General features: G+C 34.3%; 2 protein-coding genes across 2 annotated transcripts; one reads left to right on the top strand and one right to left on the bottom strand.

Moving 5' to 3' along the window:
- Positions 1-537: 537 nt before the first annotated feature.
- On the bottom strand, positions 538-13983 carry LOC18613717 (Carbohydrate-binding-like fold). The gene is made up of 27 exons (XM_018129633.2): positions 13770-13983; positions 13395-13460; positions 13175-13261; positions 12840-12896; positions 12666-12730; positions 12365-12534; positions 11962-12023; positions 11783-11866; positions 11473-11632; positions 10738-10853; positions 9995-10123; positions 9292-9363; positions 9020-9115; positions 8856-8933; positions 8519-8647; positions 6726-6902; positions 6409-6612; positions 6180-6293; positions 5840-6081; positions 4756-4801; positions 4415-4663; positions 3170-3400; positions 2749-2840; positions 2037-2265; positions 1380-1739; positions 1093-1166; positions 538-990 (listed from the first exon to the last, which is right to left on the bottom strand). The coding sequence occupies exons 1-27, from the start codon at positions 13866-13868 to the stop codon at positions 885-887; spliced, it is 3594 nt and encodes a 1197-aa protein (XP_017985122.2). The 5' UTR covers positions 13869-13983; the 3' UTR covers positions 538-884.
- Positions 13984-15999: 2016 nt separating this feature from the next.
- On the top strand, positions 16000-21062 carry LOC18613716 (heme binding protein). Its single transcript, XM_007051077.3, has 8 exons — positions 16000-16401; positions 16500-16567; positions 16968-17034; positions 17144-17298; positions 17430-17500; positions 18938-19006; positions 19559-19659; positions 20615-21062. The coding sequence occupies exons 1-8, from the start codon at positions 16138-16140 to the stop codon at positions 20906-20908; spliced, it is 1089 nt and encodes a 362-aa protein (XP_007051139.3). The 5' UTR covers positions 16000-16137; the 3' UTR covers positions 20909-21062.
- The last annotated feature ends 365 nt before the right edge of the window (positions 21063-21427 follow it).

Raw genomic sequence — 21427 nt, 5'->3', positions numbered from 1 at the left:
TAATGGGATAGCCTGTACATCACAAATGAAGATGACTGATTAAATTTACCATACCATCCCTTATGATTCCTCCGAAGTTTCTAGAGTTCAACTTGCTGGAGTGGGGAGCACGCACGAAATTAGTCAGGTCGAATATCAGGTTTTACATGGCGGTAGAAGAAAATTGAAAGCAAATCCACATTATTCGTATTTTAAGCTCATACTGTTTAAAACAGTTGACTTTACATGAGCCTCATAAACGTTCTTTATTTTGTCACGTCGTTAAGTTTAAACACTTCGCTTAAAGCTTCATTTGATTTTACATTTGATTGCAATCATATTAGGTTTGATCACAAACAGCTTCTAGCAGGGGTGGAGCCAGAAGGTGACAGGTAGTGTCGACCCTCACTCCTTTATTTTTAATTTTTTATTACTAGAATTATAAATTTTGATATATAATATAATTATTCTTATAATTATCTTTTAATTTTTTTTATGTAATATCTTAAATTTGTCACTAACTTCTACCCAGTTGCATATAACTGTTGAGAGAGAGAATTGATGAAGGGGAAGAATGAAATATTACCCTAAGGGCAGTTTTATCATTTATGGGGGAAGACAGTATGAAATGAGGGCAAGGGCAGGGGAGTGCATAAAGTATTCTACTAGCTGCATTTGCTTCTAGAAAGATACATTCGGATTCAATTCTACAAGCTACAAAGGTACAATTTGTATGAGAAGGTGCTAATGCTCTCCATCAGAATGACGTATTGAGAGAAGGCGCTAATGCTATCATCCAAAATTAGGTTGTCATCTGCCAAAACCTGGGAACAATGAATCAAAAATAAACTTTTTGACAGTCAAAACATACTCTTCTGGCCTCCCATTGGCCGGAAAAGGGGACTTCAGTAAGTCTTTTTTCTCACAACCGGTTTCCGCACTTCTTTTTTCGCAGTTGTCATAAAACCTGGTGTCGGTATTCCCGTAGCGGCTTGGTAAATGTCCTTTAGTCTTTATGAATAGGTATACAACAAAGGAGAACATTATAATCAGAGTTTATCCATACGAATATGAGATCTTGAAGCATATGATAGAGAAGCATATTCGAGTTACCTTGGAATGCTGAGAAAGAGAGTAATCACTGAAACTCCGACAATTAGGGGGAATACTGGTGCAGGAGTTAATTCCTGTAGGTATGCCAGAGAAGTAAGAAATTAACAAGGAGTAAATGCGCAACAAAAATTTTGGACAGCAAGAATACATAATATGCCACGGATTGACCATCATGATAATACTTCAACAAAAGAAAGGTGGACTCCATAAACCTAAGGTCACTTCTGTTCTACATAGATGAATAATTGTTTGGAAAAATGAAAATTATGCATTGAAATCAAACAAACCTGTTTGCGATGATCCTCCTCCACCCTGTATCTGAGGGGACCCACATGAATTTGGGCATTCTTCTCTAGGTCAACCTCAATAATCTCAGACTCAAATTTATGAGTGGTTGAAGGGAGATTGGATTTGAGCTGCAAGATATGCTTGCCTCTAGGCAAGTCCTTGACCTGGAAGAAGTTGGATAATGGCAGTTGGAAGACAGACTCAATTTTAGACGTGTCACCAGCTGACTTAATTTCTACCAATAAATGAGAAGTACGTAGTTCCCCAATCCTATTCACTTCAACATGGCCACTTAAGATGGTCATTTCTGGCTGTTCAAAGACCAAAAAGTCCAATCCCTTGATATCCTTGTTTCCAACCTGACAAGTGACAAATCAACCACATACTAATCAGACTTCAATCTTAGTAGGCCTATGGCTATATGGAGATAATTCTCTCTCAAAGACTCGGGGTGTTTTGAATTTGAAGAAGCTTCACCTAGTTGATCAGGAATCATACAACCTTACTATCCATAGAACCCACAAAAGAAAATTGCATCAATGTCAGTCATAGATAGATACAAAGCTTCACACAAATAATGGCAGTACGGTCTTAAAACAGCTAAAGCACAGCAGAAACCAAAAAAGGGGAAAAAAATTCTAGCAAACAGAACCGACCTTTACAGCTACCGATTCAGGAGATGCACGCTCAATTTTAGCACTACCGAAGCCATCCTTCTGCACAACTTTGATTGAATATGTTGTGTCAGGAACAAGTCCTCGCAGACGATACCTCCCAGATGAATCAGTCACCGTCTCCTCATAGTAGCCTTTTGACTCTGAACGGGCCTCAATTGAAACCCCTTCTTTTGGTTGGCCAGACAGCAGAGTCACTGAACCCATTGCACTGTGGAGAAATTAAACAACCTTAAAACCACACAAAGTACTTTGATTCTGACCTAAGCTAGACATTTGCAGGAAGTCATACATACTAAGTTTAGCAGTTGAGTAGCAGGGAATGTTTGCAACATCATAAGAATTTTCATAGAAAGTAAGTTTCATACAAGGGAATCTTAAAGAACTCATGGCAACATCATTAAACTTTCAATATAAAGTTTGACACACAACCCAGGCTGCTAACACTTAGTGAGATATGATACAAGATCAGAAGTTCAAATTGTAACTTAACTGAAAAACAGTGTTAGAAAAAAAATGAATAACACATATTTGAATTAAGTTACCTTAAAATTCTAGAACTAAAAATTTAACGTATTTTAATGTAAACCAGGCCTGGAAATAAACTTATCATCGATAGTATCATGGAAGTATGCTCTTAACTGTTTACAGTAACAAATAGACAACCAAGGGAGAGTGAAAACAGAAAGAAAACCTGTAGGCAACACGTGTGGCATGGAAAACAACTTCTCTAGATTCTCCAGAACCAAGTTCTATTGCCTGCGCTGAAGGTGAGAAGGCATACTCCTACAAGAGAAGTCATTGGTTGAAGTAATTAATCATTAACCTAGCTTCAGCACATAAACAAAAACTTTATGCGGGTCTTCTTCAAGAAAGCAGGTTTAATTATGTTGCACCATTAGTTTTATTTAATATTTAGTGGAGTAATTAATTCAAACCAGACTAGTTTTAAAACTCCTTTTGCTGTGTTTCTGTTTTTATACATGTCAATATGGTCTTGATTATTAAGCCTGACTCACCATCAACTCCAATTAACCAAATGCCTGGTTTCCTATTACAGCTTCATCTAACATTAGCAATTGTACATTCAAATCTGAAGAAAGAGGAACAATTACCTTTAGCAGAGGCCGCAGATAGAAGCTTCCAGGAAATAAATTCTCAAAGACGAAGATTCCACCAGTCCCTGATATTGAGTTGTTCCTATACCCATCATCCCCACTCAATGACAACAGAAGAGGAGGGATAGGTTCATTGGCATCATCCTTGGAATATATTTTCACAGATATTTGACTAAGCTTCTGACAAGAAAAAGCATACGGGCCTACTTGTTTAAGATGAAAGCCAGGCTGCACCAAATAAGAAAGACATCAGGGAATACCACAATCAGTTGCACACAAAGGAAACAAAGAACAGGAGTTACACATTGAAGAAGATCAACAGCTCAGCTAAATAGATCCCTATCTTTAGTATTTATATCATGCTGAAACTGTAACTGGAAACTGTATATTAACTATGGTTCCATGACTCTTCAGATCTAGGAGCATTTGTCACATGAGAAGGGTGAAAAACAACAGCTTAGCTTTGAGCTTATTTTCCATCTAATCACAGAAATTCAACTAAAGGCACCCATGGACTTAAATGCTAGAAATTCACATCACCAGGTTCCAACTTCTATGTATCACATGCCTTTTCTATTTATTGTTAGTAATCACAAGAGTGCAGGCTAATAGCAGTTCACAACTACTGGATTTACTACCTCCATAAAGCATGCTTCTCTCCTCTACCATTAAAATCGTTTAGACATTCAAAGTACATTTCATGATCTCTACCTCACATTTTGCTAATTAAAATTGCATTGCCAGCAATGGTTTTAGCTCTTCCTTCAATAAAAGAACTCCCCTACTCAAATAATCAATTGTTTCCAAGAGTAAAAAAGTTAATTTAGTGAGAATAAACAGGAAACTATAGGAAACCGTATATCATATGATTGCATATGCATTACATATTCATATTAGGCCAGAAGACTACCAACACAGCCCATGTATCCCCACGGTTTTGAAGACAAAAGCTGTTCAAATAGCAATCAATAACAAGAAAATCATCATGTTCACTTATCCCAAAAAAAAAAGAAAGAAATTAAGAAAATTATCCTGTTTACCAATCCAAAAAAAAAATTAATGCTTCGAATATCAATAAAATGATTAACAATAATAAAGCTAAATAAAAATTGGTAAAAGAATGTGAACTTGATATTTATAAGAGAAGCTAACGTATACAAAAGGCACCAAGAGCATGTTAGATGTCAAATTTGAAGAGGGGATGCAAACACATTGCTTTAAGTTGATGTTAAAATTCCATACCTTTGAAGCCTTGATATCATAAGTTATATCATCATATAGAGGTCCTGCAAAAAAAGAACCATCTTCCTCTGTGGCCGTTTCAAGCACAAGTTCTCCTTTCTTGACCGGAGAAATGCTACCATCCTCACCAGCATTAACCCTTACATGAACACCGGAAATAGGGGGAGAAACTGATCCCTCCAAGTATAACCCTGGTCGACCAGAGAAGGGAGGCACTGAAGCTTGGCAACCATCATTTGTCACCAAAACCTAAGAAAACAGAGTAAAGAATTCATCAATATGAAGATAGTTTAAACATTGCAGAGAACTTTCTTATGTAAGTTTCTTCATTTGATGCTTACATGGTGTAGTCTAGGATAAAACAAAATCTTTTTTTCACCATTATTCCTGCAATAAATCACAATTTTTAGTAAAGAGTATGAATGGTGCACCAGTAGTCGCATAGAAAGATTGAACAGAGGTCTCATTGTAAGTTACAATGCTTCTACTGGAAGACACTTCATGATTAATCACCCTTTTCTTATTTCAAATGACAATGAGATTTATGGATGATAGTCAATTTTAAGAGCTACTTCATTTCAATCGCATTACATGGAGTATAACTGTATATCTACAAAAATCATATCATCTATCAAATGCATTTACGAATAACTGCATTGCATCTTTATAAAATTCTGATTGCATGGAATACAACGTTATATCACCTATCAAATGCATTTACCAATAACTCTATTACAGCTTTAGAAAATTCTGATTTTCAACACCATTAAGACACTGTCACAATAGTGAACATTCGTGTAAGATCATCAATCAAAATTTTAGATTAGAATTGTTGGCAACAATAAATCCATAGTGCTCATGGACACATATAAAAAGCATGAATAAGGCTGAAGCAAGTAATAAACTCAAAGCATTGCTGCCTTCCTACAGATCATCATAAAAGTACTAATTCAGGCATGTATCCACACACAAGAAAGGTTAACCATGTCCTTTCTTCAAGGAACTAATGAGAAAATGAAAAATTAAAATAATTACTCAAGTAATTAAACTAAATCTCAATTGGAAATAAACTCTCATAGTTCTGGAGATGTTACACATAATTATCAATATTTACAGAAAAATATCAAATTGCAAAAAGGAGAAAAAAGATGTAAAATTTCATGTCACAGTGATTAAATTACTTTAGGAGATAATATAGTTTAGCAAGGTCAAACCATGTGAACAAGCAAAAAGGACATAACAGAGTAGACTGAACTTTACAAGAAACACATGCATTCACAAGCAAAAAGACATTCCAATCAGTTTTTTTTTAAAGAGAGGAGATGATCATGATTGCTTTGAAATTTTCTGTAACGTGAATTGTTTGTGCTTTTCAGCCATAGAAAAATGTAAATGTACAATTGACACGAATGAATTAAGAAATACCTAGGGTCCCTAGGAAGAAAAGTAAGCTTTTCTCCAAGATTAGCCCACACAGAATACTCGTATACAGCAGTCCTTATTTGATCATTTACACTGGATGCAAGGTTGGCATTCGTGCTATGCATAACCATGCCTTCACCATTCAGAATGTCCAAAACGATACTCACAGGCAATTCATCAGATGAACTTGAATTGACATTGATTTGTCCTCCAAGGAGATACTTCTCTCCTTTCAGATAGATGGGCTACAGGAATGAAATAATGAAGCCAATAAGAAGTTAATATATTAAGAAAAGAATTGTAAATTCAACGTCAAAAAGAAACAAGAAGTATAATACTTTACCAATGGGTTAGATGTATCAATCTTCATTGATGAGCTCCCAAAGAAAATACATGAGTTAACAAAGTGAAGTTCATGCACTCCAGGGGATTCGACACAAATATATTGGGAACTTTTCTGCAGTTGCATAAGAGGGGGTGTTAATTCCTTAAAGAGAAACTCAAAAGTGTTTGCACATAATTATATAAGTTTTTGCTCTCAAAAATGAGGATTTTAATGAACAGAGACCAACCTTAATGTTCAAATCAACAGGTGAACCATCTTGCTGAGTCATTAAAGCATCTACATCATGGGTAGATATAACATTGACCCAATAACCCTTTTGAACAAATTCAATTCCTTTAACATCCTCTGCACCAACAACCACATCAATGAAGCTTTGCTCCCAGCACCAGTTATCTGCCTTGGACACAGCTTCTGGAGAGGAGTGTTTGATCTTAAAAGATGAAAAACCATTACAGTATCAGCAGCATTCATATATTTAAACCACATACACAAATGTTTAAACATATCAAGTAATACAACAAATCTAGGAACAAAGCACCATACCTCAAGCCTGTACTTTCCTGGCAAAACATCAGGAAACAGAAATTGGCTGCTCTGATCAGTCAAACTCACTGTTTTTCTCTGCTCATTATGTTGTCCAGCTAATCTCACAAGGGTAACAGAAACAGAAGCACCACATTTCTCCTTGCAAACTACTCGACCAAGGACATTGACTAGTGCCTTAATCATGTGAAGGTGAAAAACAAACATCAGTGAAAACTATTTAAATAAAACTGATCCATCATAAACACACAAGATCCTTTAAACAATCATTGCTGTCATCAAACAAATCCATAAATGAAGAAGTAAGAGAACCTACTCCAGAGCCTTGTTTGCAGCTTCATTGTACAAATTTGACAGAACGACAGATAAAGATAACATAATTCCTCAAAGGAATAACAATATAATCCATACAATCTGCATTTATAGAGTGACTTGAAAACTCTTACAATATTACTAATCAACCAAATTAATATTCAAGCCCAGCCAGGGGCGAAGCCTCATTTAGCTTTGGGGATTTTTAAATTTTTTTTATATTATATAAAATTTTTAAAATTTTTAATATATCCTCTTAATGGCCCCCTCAAAATAATTTTTTATTTAATAATTAATATAAATAAATAATAACAAAAAAATCTCACATGCCTCACTCAATTTTAAAGGTTTTTTTATTTTCTTCTTTCAATTTATATTATTATTTATATTTATTTTTTTATACTATTTGTTCATATGTTTTACATTTTTATACATTTGCTTCTCTAAATTTCTACGAACCATCAACCATATTCTTTTTTTTTTTTGTTATGTCATATGTGGATTCCATTTTCTACTTGTCATATTCGTCCTTTTTCTATTATGTGGATTTTATTTTACATGATTTTAATCTTTAAAAATTAATAAATTATTATGTAATTCTCAAATATAAGTTGTAGTGTTGCACTGTTCCTTAAAATTTCATCAATGTATCATTTTTTAATTAATCTTGATTATGTAAGAAGAAATTATTTTGAATATATCTTTTTTATATACTTTACGTTTTATATTTAGTTGAAAGGAAATTATCTTAAATATATAGTCTTTAAACAATCTTAATTAAATATAGTATTTAACTATTTATATTTTATGCATTATAATTTTATATTTAGTATTATAAGTTTAAATAGAAATAAAATAAGAATATTGGATGTTGAATGCATTAATTTTTTTTTAAGTTTGATTAAAGTATGAGTAGTTTGAAAACAATTGACAAATTCTTTAAAAGAAAAGATGCAAATCCTCCAAATAATTATCCCCCACTTAAGCTATCAAACCTCAATACTTCAACTCATGAACAAAAGCAATGTGAATCAAAATATCTAACACTCAATCCGAAAGAAATAGATGTTTTTCAGTACATAATCTTTAATTGATGAATTAGAATTCAGAAAATATAATCGAGCACAACTTTCTTAAAAGACTATTGTAAGTTTTTCTTTTCTTGATTTATATGTTATATAAAATTATTTTCTTTTATCAATCTTTTGATTATTGATTAAGTTCAATATATTAATTTTTAAAATTTTTAACCTTTATTCCTTTATCTCTGTGCCCCCCCGCCCCCCCCAACAAAAGTTGGCTAGCTCCGCCCTTGAGCCCGGCTATGCACCAAGTGAACGAAAACAGAAATCATGGTGGAATCTGAACATCTTAAGAATGCAGGATACAATATAGCATACACAACTGAAACATGGATACAAGTTTCAATTAGTGGGTAAACCGATCCCAACTTAACTTTTCCACTGAAATAAGAAATTTACCTGTGAAAATTCTACATTAAATAGTGGACTCTTGACCACAAGATCAGTATAAGGAGGCAAGAACAGAAGTTCAGGGGCACTCTCAGGTGTGGCAACCAAAGCAGATAAGCGATATTCTCCTGGTGGAACCTAAAAATTTTTGAAGATTGAAAGAAATATGGCACTTATCAGAAAATGAGAATTAATGCAAGAATATGTGTAAAAAACTACCATTGTGCAGAATCCTGCAACACTAAAAGTGCCAAACAAGATTTCAGAATCTCTGAATTCCACAGCCTAGAAAACAACCTCCTTTAACTCAATTCTCGTCATCATAATGCTCTTTAAAGTTGCATACCTCAAAGCAGAAATTTCCACTTTCATCTGTCTGTTTCACTTGTGGCTTGACATTCTCTGGTCCATGGGTCAAGGCTACCTAGGATTCAAAACACAATAATAGTAACAATTAGATATGCAGTAAAACAGTAACTGATAAAGAAGAAATGCAATTCTTAAAGTTACCTTCGCCTTGTAACCTGAGTTAATTGTCCGGACTATGCCACAAACATCGTAAGAAACTGCTTTAATGTCTGCAACTGAAGCCATATTCGGCTTAACCTAGACAAAGAGCAACAGAGGAAAGGTCACATGATGCACTGCAGAATCAACTAAGTTATAACAGTTCACCATGCTGATATGCAAAAAACTATTGTGCCTTCGAAACATAAAGAAAGGATGGATGCCACATCATAAATTCAAGAAAAGAATGTAAGATTTTATATCGTATACTTTACCAAGTAATCCTTCAACTGGTTGAACTTGTAATGCTCCTTTAAGGCCTCTATTGTATAGCGATTTGATGTAACCTAGAGCAATCACCATAGCAACTTTAACAGGGAAAATATTATAGGCAAAAAAAGTGTCAAATGCTAATAGTTAAATTTACTAAGTCTCTGCAACTACATTAAGAAATTTTCTAAACACACCAAACTTTAACAAGGAAAGAAGAAATTGGAGAAACAAAGTAAAAACAAATCAGCTGCCCATGGGAACTATGGTACATGTCTAACATTATGCCACTAGTGTGACGAATGGTTTGGTCCAACTTCCATTCTCAACTTTCCAGAATTGAAAAAAGCTGATAAGCTAAAATCCTCAATTAACCAAAATAAAATGCGATATCTGTGATTGACAAATTTCGTAAAGAGGTTAGATCCTATAAGCCATTAGGATCTAAACTTTAACAGAATGTTATTGAGTAAATGAACATTCAGCAAATTAAATAATAGACAGATTTAAAAAGACACAGATCTCATGACAGATAATGGTCTACTACTGGCCTAAGTTTACTTTAATGAATGAAATCACCAAGTGTTCAACCATATTAAGAAAAAGGATGGTCAATATTTGGCAATTGACAGATAATGCAACAATATCTAAGAAGTAACAAGAAATAACCCACAAACTTGGTAATTGAGAGCAATTGTCTAACCATACCTGGTCAAGCTTGTAATAACCTTCTTTATCGGTGATAGACCTTTCTTGACCATCAACTAGAATTTTAACACCCTCCACCCCAATGTCATTTGCATCAATAACACGTCCCCCAACAGAGAAACCAGTAACCTATATGTATATAGAAAGAAAGCGGATAGTCCAGTTAAATGTTTATATCATGAAAAAGGCAACACAAAACAAGGCAATGCTGAATATGCTATGCATAAACTGAAGAAAATCAAAGTTGATATGCTTTCAAAGAAATATTCCACAATGAAAAGGACAGGAAAGAGAAGATGTCAAACTTCTTTTTGTGACCTACGGAATTGCTTTGAGGCCTGGGAATAAAGAAGAAGGTTCACGGGAAGGATAAACTTCTCATGCAGCCAAAGTCATGTTGATTATGTCAAGCATTCACATTCATCAATCACAAGAATTGTGCAAAGTAGTAGACAAGTATGAACAGTTCTTCTACAATGTACACACACACACACACACACACACATATATATATAGATATGTATATGTATATGTAGGAAAAAGCAGAGGCTGCCAGGCTGGATACCATAGACAACTAAAAGAACACCTTAACAAGACATGAGGATGGAGTTTTATATTTTACCTCAAATTTTTATAACAAAAAATGAAAAGTAAAAATAAAATCTTGAAGAACTTGATCATAAAACCACATTACGAGAAAATACTTGTGGTGATTACCATGTTGGCAACAAAAAGCATCATACCTCAAACTTTTGGGGAACTGTTACATGTTGATGCTCAACCAACACTGACACAACAGAAGGTGAGACATCAAATACTGTGTTTTCACCCTTGTAGTATGGTATGAGTCTATAAAGGCCTGCAAGTCAGCCAAAGTAATCAAGCATCAGAATAAATTAAACTTCTATAACAAATGCATGGAAACATAAGTTCTATTTTTCTCTCTGCCGTTAAGTTCCTAGCATTTATTCAGCTCAACTAAAATATCCTCATTGAAAAATAGATACAGAAGTAATTTATTAGGAAGACAAAAAGCTTGATAAGGAAAATCTGAACTGGTGTGTGACTGAAAAGCTCTCTCCAGGGTAAGAATAAAAGATAACTTAACTTAATAACCAAAAGCTTTGATAATAAACACTAAAAACAGCTACAATGAACAGGAAATAACCACATCCATAGAAGTAAGAACTACCAAGGCAATATAACTGAAGCCCCACTCTGTCAAACCTTAGCTCAGATTCTATGAGCAAGTCCAGCCATGTCTAGAACACAGACGGATTCAAAAGTTGATATCAGAATTGGTAAATAATAGCATTTTATTGGATGATAGGCATAGGTACTTACTAATAATTATCCCCTACTTTGCCGATTATGTAATCAGACTTAAATTGGTTTATAAATGTCAAATGAGTGGACGGTGTGCATCCATGGAAAAATGAATATGTGTCTAGGTCAAACAAGCATTTAAATTGGTTTACCACAAGGTACTGATTTGAATGAGAACATCCCATCAGCATCTGATACAGCATCACAAAGAGCTTTTCTTTGTCCAGGGGTATTACCAGCACCTTGGGGACAATCTACCTCAATGACATCATCAGAATATAAATATATATGAACTCCCAAGATGGGATTTCCCTGCCAAACGAATAACATGATTTTCAAAGGGTGGAAGAAACATATAAACCTATGCATTACTGCATTATGCGCATAGGATAGTTAGACCTTCATATCCCCAGATGTGTAAATAAAAATAATATAGGAATCTCAACAGTTGTCCTTTAGTACCTGGGCAACCACAGAACCCTGGATGTCGTACCCAGGAACAAAGAAAATGTCTTCAACTACACCATTTTGAAATCCCAGGTCCACCTGCAAGAAGTACATTTCCAAATGGTTGGTATGTAATGCATACTCTTCTCTCTCACAGTATATAGCACACAAGAAATGGAGGAAATATAGAAAACCTCTGTAGAACCTCTAACTTCAATTTTCAAATCAGGATGTGAAGCACGTAATTTGTACTTTCCTGCACCATAAGAAGGATAACATGAAAAGTTAAAAACAGTAAAAGAGAGAGAGAGAGAGAGAGAGAGAGGTTTCTGTAATGCAAATTATTCTGGTAGACAAAGATATCATGTAAAGTAGGACAGAGGTGTAAGTATGGCCAAGTTAACTCTGCAAATTATTCTGGTAGATGAAGGAAAATTATCTAGTTACTAGCCGTTCAGTCAAATTTTGTACAGAAGATAGCTTCTGTTTGCTTAAATTCCACAAAAACCACAAACCATAACAGCATAAATATGAATGAATCAATACAGGAAACATACAAATTCTACAAACAAGAAAGTGACATGGAAGCATTCATACCTGGAATGATATTTTTGAACAAGTACCTTCCATTTGACAATGTTAATTCAGAAGAAACGAGATCATCATCAGGAGATAAAAGCTCCACATTCACATTTGAAGGACCTCCATTTTTAACTGAGCAGCTCTGTCCACCAACGGCTCCTGCAACCCTACCAGATAGGGTAAATCTGCAACATATAAATATGCAAAGTATTATTGGCATTGACATTCAGAGCACGAGCAGGAATAAAACTTAGATTGCACATAATCTGGACTAAGATAAAATATGAAAAAAGAAGACATAAGCTATAAAACAAACCCTGTAAACCGAAAATTAATATCTTCATTATTGTTGCAACCAGTGTCATCAATAACAACAGAAACCTACAAAATAGTTTTATTGTCAAAAGGCAGAATCAAAGGTCATTTATCCAGAGGATAAAGGACACACAGGCAGTAAGAAAATCTTTGTAAAAGTAAAAATGAACCAAACCTTATCTGGGTCCCAAGACCATCCTTCTGGTCCACTGATTTTAATAACAAAAGAACCCTGCAAACAGAAACTCTCCATGATCAGTCAAACCGAGAATTTCATGCCCATACAGGCCGTGTGGAGTAAGCATGCAGCATACCTCAGCACCAAATATACAAGAGTATGAACATTCATATCGGGAAAAAACTATTAAAAGAGGTTGCAACCAGTATTAAAAGATTTAGAGAGCAGAACTATTCTTATACCGACATTAGGTTAGACTAAAATACAGTCTCCGAAATTCTCAACTATGAATTGAAATAATCGATGGCCAGAGTCAGTGTTCCTAAACCGACCTTATCATACACTGGAATGAAGTAGTATCCATTTGGAGCGCACTGAGTTCTTTCCTTTACCAATCCATCTACAGTACGAAGCTCAACCTACAAATAAGCATAAATTTAAAATATGCATTAACGTGATCCTGAAATAGGATAATAAAACAGTTAAAATAATCCAAAAAATGAGCTTCAAATTTCGTATTGACTTAACAGATACGCGATGCTGAATCCATACCGTGATATGAGAATAATCTAATTTCGCATCAGTTGCCCTCCTCGATTTGATCAGAGATGAGCTCGCCTACAAAATGACCGATTCGTGTTCAGTTTAAATGGCGGCAATAACTCAATTTTTTTCTAAAAAAAAAAAAGTCAAAATGACCGTTGCATCGCATAAATTTAATGAATCGAGAAAAACAGAAATAAAAAATCTCCGCTCGAGTAAAGCGAGATGCTCCAAATGAGTTCACCGCCTTGGAACTAACGGCCATCTAAATGTCCAAGAAAGAACCGACTTCAAGATTCAGAAATAGTCTACTTGAAACTTAGCTTGCATTTCCTGATCAACAAAAAATTAGTCCAAGGAACAAAAGGAAGTGCTAATGTTCACCTCAACGAAGCCGCCACATCCGTGGACGGAATTGGCGGAGGCAGATGAGATTGAGTAAAATACGATCAAGAAGTAAAGTAAAGCGTCACTGATCTTCATCTTCCCACGATTCGATTCTAATTGATTTGTCGAGGCTTTGGAGCCCGACGAGAGTGTTCTGAGGAAGAGAAAAGACTGAGGACGGATCTGGTCCTTGACGTTGGCTTTATACGTCAAATCATTTTATTTCAGATTGCTCTCTTCGGCAGAGGGGAGGGTTTACGGATTTAGAATCAGAATAACCCAAGCCTCAGATCTCTGTGTGTGAACCCAAACCAAATCATTTTGTTGGATCAATCTTTAAATGTAAGCCCGATCAAAAAGCCCCTTTAAGGCCTTAACCAAAAAAAAAAAAAAAACCATGAAAAAGGGTCAAAAATCTATTAGCAAGTGAGCACAATGTTTAAGCAGCGTAACAATTTAAAAAAAATTAATCAATTACTTATAGAGTTTTAATACCTTATTAAATACTAAAATTTAGATTAAAATTTTTCAAAAATAATGAATACCTTACCTATTAATATCTCTAATAAAATTAAATAATCAATCATCTAATCCTTTTTGTGGGACAAATCATAAACAGAAATATTAAACCTTAATATATTAGTATTTTTTATTACTTTCACATTAATTTTGTAACTACTTTGAAACCCTTAATACCTCATGTAAATTTTTTAAAATACTATAAGTAATAATTATTAAGAATTTATAAAATAGTTATTGTTAATAATATGTTTATTTTTTCTATAAAGAATTCTACATAGGATTTAGTTGAATTGTAGTTCGAGCTTGCTTTTTACTTTCTAAAAAAACCAAAGTTAAACTTTTAAACCGTATATCAAGGATGACAAACAACACGTGTTGGTAATTAATGATACGAAGCTTTTATTTTCAAAAAAAATAATAATAATGATACAAAGCTTTTAATTAATTTATTTTTTTATGAGGTTAGAATTACAACATTGCACCACAACATTAATGTATAATTGATGATGGTGTACAGCTGCACTACAACATTGCATAGGTGGTGCTCCATTAAATTGCGAGTCCATAGGTGCTACAATATATGTTTAACAACCCAGTTAAATCTTAATCATCACAATAAAATATAATTTTTTTTCATTTAAAAACAATATTTGAATATTTTATTTGATGAAAACACATATCCATGTGTCTTGCCCCTAATTACCCAGCCAAGTCTACTTGATTGTAATACCTTCATTGATCCAAATTAATATTTTAAAAAGCTCATGCATTATTTTTAAAAAATTAAAATATTTTTCATTTATTATTATATTCAATCAAATTTTTATATTTTATATTTTTATTTTATTTTATTTTGATTTTATTTTATTTTTGGCAATACGGCTGGAAGGGATAAATAAGGAGAGGAAATTTAAGCACTGCGTTTGGCGGGGTTGCACGCGGCAGGCTGGACGGATTACCAGGCAAAGTGTCCAAAATCTTCGTGGTTGCCTGTCTAAGCCATCCAAAAGGTCCACAAAATTTTGGTCAAAAAGATGGACAAGGCGGCTGCATATTTCAACTAAGTCAACGATGCGATACACAAAAAGGATTGGAATTCTATGAACCGAATATGTTACTTGTAACGTCATTAGTACTTTTCCTATCATAATTCGTTTTGATTGTGTGAGGATCTGATGAATTGTAAATTCAGTGATAATTGCTCGACATGTTTACAAATCAACAAATATTTTAGTCCTAATTCTACCCCCAAAGAGTAGAAATATAAAAAATATCTAAATATAAGGAAGCTACAAGTATAAACTAAAAGATCTAACAATACTTAGATTTAACAGATATTGGATAATGATTATTACGTTATGTAACTATTAATGTTTTAATTCAACCACGCGTAAATTTGTTACTCTACTCTTACCTACTCATTTTAATATTTAAAATCTCTCTATTACAAGTTAATGATAAATAAAAAATATAATAATTTTAAGACAAGGTGTTTTTATATAGAAACAAACAAAATATAAAATTTTTACTTAAGCTTAAGTTTGATAAAGTGATTATATATTAAATAATCTTGAAAATTTTGATTCGGACCGTATATTAATTTTTGTAACTTTACTGAAAGAAGCAGTACAATTTTTAAGATTGAAGTACAGGAAATTGCAATATAAGTTGTCAAAGTACAAGAAAAATTTTAAAATCAGATTTACTGTTTGATGTCGTTACATGAAAAAGTCAAGAGGCGATTATGTTTGAGAAGTCGGCCAATGAATACTGACCCAAAAAATTTGTAAAACAAGCTAACGAGAACCAGTACACCCGCTTCAGTAACGAAATTTCGTGCTCAATGATGCTTCGGGTCCTCCTGCTAGCGTTCGTCGTCTTGGGCCCCGGGCTAACCAGACGGGTCAGCTCGCACGAGGGATCGGGAGAGTGGAGTTGTGAGTCGAACTCGGAGATCCGAGTCCAGGCGGATTTCAGGCCGGGAGTCATTACCCTCGACGGTCACGCCGATGATTGGAAATACATTGATGGGTTCGAGTTCTCTCTCCTCCCTGCTCTTGACCCAGACGAGGACCACGAGTACAAAGATGGAACAATGACAGTGAAGGTAAGTTGGCTATTGGCTATTGCTTGGACTTCAAAAAAAGAAAAAAAAAACATTTGAACGATGAGTTTTGATGCAATATTTTTGTGGGATGTTCTTAGGCTTTACATGATGGAAATGATGTCTTCTTCTTGTTGCAAGTTGATGGGGACTATGCCTACTCCAAAGGGTAAACTTTTTTTAGAACTAGATTTAGTCTCTCTTTTGATGTGTTTGGCGATAAATTTGAATTAAACTCCTATCGAACCCCAAAAGATTTTGGTCTTTTTGATCCTGTTTGAGATGTCCAATAAAGTTGGATAGCTTGTGCCTCACAAGTAGCTACAAAAAGAAGCTTATTAAATTACAATGCCATTATCTTTGCAATATGCTTCAAAATATCATTATCCATGGCATGCCAAATCGGTTTACTTTCTTTCTTTTTGTTTTATGTGGTCTAGTTTTTAATATTCATTCCTTTCTATTCTGTAAATTGAATAGAGAGCATTTTGCAGTTAAATCTGTTGCCACACGCCAATTTATTTATGTAAAAGCTTTATGGTGAACTGGATTTTTACTCTTTAATGCAGGGATAACAGAAAATGTCCATCTGCAGCTCTTATGTTTCAAATTGGTGATGATGCTACCTATCATAATGTAAGTTAAGTCATCTAACTCTTGTGTTATATTTATCTTACTTTGATACTCTTTGTTAGCTTCTCATTGATGGAAGGATGAAAGTTGAGAAAGTTTATTATGGTGCAAGATGGGTGGCTGTAAAGAACAAAGGGGCTCTTGCACCAACAAGTCTTGCAAAGGCCATGAAGTTGACATTATGCACTTCTCTATTGGAAATGCTATACCTGGAAGGCTCTATGGTGGCAACCTGATAGATAACGGAGAGGGAAATGGAGGTGACAGGTAATGTAGTACAACTTAATTTGAAGTAGTACAAGTGAATACCTTGGCTGTCACAATAGTGAGTGATGTACTCTTCTGGTAAATGTTGCAGAATATATTATTTTATGATAATACTTTTTATTTGCTGACAGGTTTGGTCATTTGGTTGATGTATATGCTTGGAACCCGCACTGTAGATACCTTGATGGAATGGGTCCTTCTGGTAAATTCTAAGATCAAGTAATTTTATGGGTATGTTTTCATGAGTGTAAAATATGCTTGTTTGAGATGAAAACGATGGGAGTTCCTTTAAGCATGGCAAAACAAAGTGGGATGATGCACTAAAGAAAGTGACTACAGTGGTCATCGAGGTGGCATAGAATGAGAACTACTCCCAAAAGTCATACCTTTATCTTTTATGTGACACTACAATGCTTGCTTAACAGATATGGCACCCACTAGAAATAACTTTTTGAAGATCTTGAAGTGTTAATCACTTTTTTGAGGACATTAAATCTTCGACATGGCACATCAACAATTATTTTTAATCTTATTGACAATGCATTATGATATGTCTGCTGGAATAGCTTATTATCCTTGCTTGCTAGTGTTTAAGTGTTGAATTACCTTTTTATCACTGTCTCTACCCTTTCCCAATTGCCTGCCATTTCTCATTTAAATGCCTTCAACCAGGATCAAATTACTACACAAAATATTTCTTGTTTCTGCTATCTTATTTTTTGGGAAGGAAAGAATTCTTGTGATAAGATAATCTAGTTATTTTATCATAGTTTTATGTTCCCAGTTTCCAACTCTTATCTTCACAGGATAAATTATGTCCTTTTTTCTCTTATTTAGTCAGATATTGTATAATCCTCTCCTTATCTCTGACATATTAGATTTCTCACTGTCATTTTAAGATGTTAGAATTATTTATTTTTGGTAGAAAACCAAAAATTCCCTTCATTCTATTTGGTTATGTTATCTTTGAGAACTTAGCTTTGCATAACGCTATATGAGTCTTTTCCTTGCTTTATGCATAAATCTCATGATCTGGACTGCTAGCTTTTTCTGAAGGATCATCCTCCTTTCCAAGATAATTAATTTTTTGTTTAGTATTTTTTCTTCCCCGTAAATGGTTCATTAAAACAATATTGTTATAGGAAACTTTCTAGTTTTTTACCTTCATGAACTAAATTCATTTCTCTTGCTAGAAGGAGATGATTCATCTTGATTTAGAAAACTTATAAATCCATTACACAGATTAACGGACAAGATGTTCATGAGTCTAAATTGCTGCATTTCCAGGTCTGCAATATCTTTTACATTCCTTGCTTCCCACCCTACTCCTTATTAATTTTCTATCCCTCCAGGGGTATGCTTTATTACAAAGCTAGTGGGTTTTTATTGATGTCCTTTAGTTGATTGATTGGCTTTGAGATCTGTATAATACAAAAAAAAAAAAAAGAAAGAAAATTTGTGACTTACATTTTTCTTGTGGCTTTATTAAGTATATTTAGTTGATGATGACTTGCTGCTCTGCTTCTCTCTGTTCTCTCTCGTTCCCCCACCCCCTGCCCCCTTTAAAAGGTATTGGTTATAATGTAGTTTTTATTTCTTCATGTTTAAATTATTAAGATTTATTTTTCTTCCCTGTTAGGAAATGATTCTAGTGCACAGAATAATTGGAAAGGAGCATGGTGGCACAGTAGCTTAGCAGTTCATTCAGGTAATTAATCTATCACTGTTATAGACTAATGGAGTTGAATATTGAAGCTGATAAATCAGTTCAGATGTATGGAGTGGACTCACTGTTGCTTGGCCATTTTTATTGGGAAATTTCTGTTGTTAAATTCAGACAATTAGTATATCCAGTAGAAAAAGCCCGAATGGTCTATAGGCTGATATGCATTTCTACAATTGAATGGTCCATATGCATGTTTCAATATCCTCAAACCTGCTGAGTATTGATTGCTCCTTTTTGCATGGTTTTGGAGCTTAGACAGGTGATTTCCATGTATCAAGTTGGTCAAGAGCATTTTATTCTGGAACAAAAGTACAAATGTACTTGCTTTATTTTTTTTATTTTCCCATGTAGAGAGTTATTTTAATGTCAGGAACAACTCTTTGGTTTTATTAGCATTAATGTCTGTTGGTTAATTAGTTTTGATTTTTTTTATTCATTTTATGTTTAATCAATGTTATGCTCAAGTGACTTAGAGAGTTAGACTTAATATTTCATCTTTCAGATTCTCAACATTAAACTTGCATACTTTAACAGGTTTTGTGGAGGAAGACAGTCCTTATTCCACAGGAGGTCAGAAGGGAACATATTATTTTGAATTTTCTAGGCCTTTGAGAACCATGGATCGTCTTCAACAGGTTAGATAATAATCTTCTGGCTTTTGCCTTTCAGCCACTGGTAGTAAATGTTAATGTAAACCCACAGTTTTTGTGTTTTGGGAAAAAAAAAATTCTTTAATCTATGTATTCTCTATGTAATGTTGTTTCTGTTCCTTGTCAAATAATAGTATCAGGGATCATGGCTTCAAAACTGTTCTTAGTAACAATTCAGTCATTACCATTGGTAGATTTATTAAGGGACTGTAGGAGCAATTGCTTCTGATGAACCTTGCCAGGGAATTTAAGATCCACTTATTTTACTTTAAATGTTTCGGCGTTTTCTGTTTTTCTTTTTGGCATATATTGGGCCTGGGCTGCATAAGGGGTAGCCGTCTCCCATCTCACAAGCCACCTGTTCCCCATGATATAATTGGTTTTGCAACTACTATCTTTGAAGACTTAATTTAATAGGAAGTCGTAATTTTGGATTATGGATTGAAGGTCTCCTTACAAGTAGAATTTACTCAAATTATATTAGTGTGACTGCTTTTAGATGGTTTATGATATCTATTTTAAAGACAATAATTTTTGCTTCTTTAGGATGTAAAGCTATTAAACATGTGCGCATGCTGCAAGAAAGTCTCAGCTCTGCTTATGTTCATCACATAATATCACACAGTTTCTTGGTTAGATGACCTAATGACCTCCATATTCTTAACCTGAACATCTCACATCTGCTGAGTTTCTTGGTTTACTTTTTGAAGAAAAATCATTGAGCCGACTCTGCTAGTATTCTAAAATTTAAAGTAGAAACTATGGTAAATAGGTATATTATGCTACCTTCCTAAGCAGAATGCTGATGCTTAAAATGAAAATTGAATATGTTACGAATTTCTATTGTTAAAACTTAAACCGATAATGCTGTTGTTCTCTTTCTGTTTAAGTGTTTACCTTGCAACAGCCGGACAGAAATGACTTCTCTCTTACATTGCAGGACGTTCAATTCACAATTGGTGGATCAAGCAAGATGTCTGTTGCACTCTGGTATCCTGTTGATGGGAATCCATGGTTTGGGTCTGGACACTATACGATTAACTGTGATTGGGTGTCATTGGATATCGCTTCAGGTGGTTCTGTGCTAACCAAGTCTGCATCAAGCAGCTCCTGGGATGTGACCAGCTCCTTTGCCCTTTTATTCTCTGTAGCCGCTCTCTGTGTAGCCGTATTTGTGGCATATCAGGTTTCTAGACACAAGAGTGTCCCATTTACACCAATGGAAAATCTTTAGATAGTTATACAGGTCTGCCTTTGTACAACCATATGAGTTTGAGCTTGTCATACATGTTAGGGATTGTACTATTGATTGAGTTTGTACTGCCTAGCTTTGTACCTTGAACTGTCCCACTTCATTACATTTTTTAATAAATTTTAGTTTTAGTTTATTATCTGCTTTTCTGGGGTGAAGTTTGTCTCTTGTTGATGCGTGGTCTACTCCACTTTTCTGGCAGCCTGGCTTTCCGTAAAGGATCAAGTAGCATCGTTAACTACTAGTAATATATTCTATGGGAGATCTGTCCTGGGAAGCCCAAAAACTTTCTGAGATCCCTTACTGCTGTTGAGGTATAGAATGTTGCTACTAACTAATGGAAGGGGGTTGAAGAGAAGCCCTTCAACTTTTTCTGATAAGCAATTTAGTCCTCGTCATATTTCCAGAAACAATTATATGGTAAAAAATATATTTTAACCAATTATAATCGATTTTAGCATTCAAGCAGTTAGTTAAATGATAAATACACGAATTTTATGT

Source organism: Theobroma cacao, chromosome 1 (assembly GCF_053813885.1).
Source record: "Theobroma cacao isolate CCN51 chromosome 1, ASM5381388v1, whole genome shotgun sequence".
In the NCBI taxonomy this organism is placed as follows: Eukaryota; Viridiplantae; Streptophyta; class Magnoliopsida; order Malvales; family Malvaceae; genus Theobroma; species Theobroma cacao.
The sequence above is the reverse complement of the archived record's forward strand: the minus strand, read 5'-3'. Positions and strand labels throughout refer to the sequence as shown.

What these genes read in the sequence shown, in the direction of transcription:
- LOC18613717 (XM_018129633.2), bottom strand. Translation starts at nt 13,868, where the DNA reads ATGAAGATCAGTGACGCTTTACTTTACTTCTTGATCGTATTTTACTCA. An exon ending in GTTATTACAAGCTTGACCAG is followed by an intron (nt 9,364 to 9,994) that starts GTATGGTTAGAC and finishes TGATTGCTCTAG; the next exon opens with GTTACATCAAATCGCTATAC. An exon ending in ATGATATCAAGGCTTCAAAG is followed by an intron (nt 3,401 to 4,414) that starts GTATGGAATTTT and finishes TATTTGGTGCAG; the next exon opens with CCTGGCTTTCATCTTAAACA.
- LOC18613716 (XM_007051077.3), top strand. Translation starts at nt 16,138, where the DNA reads ATGATGCTTCGGGTCCTCCTGCTAGCGTTCGTCGTCTTGGGCCCCGGG. An exon ending in GACTATGCCTACTCCAAAGG is followed by an intron (nt 16,568 to 16,967) that starts GTAAACTTTTTT and finishes TCTTTAATGCAG; the next exon opens with GGATAACAGAAAATGTCCAT. An exon ending in TAGCTTAGCAGTTCATTCAG is followed by an intron (nt 19,007 to 19,558) that starts GTAATTAATCTA and finishes ATACTTTAACAG; the next exon opens with GTTTTGTGGAGGAAGACAGT.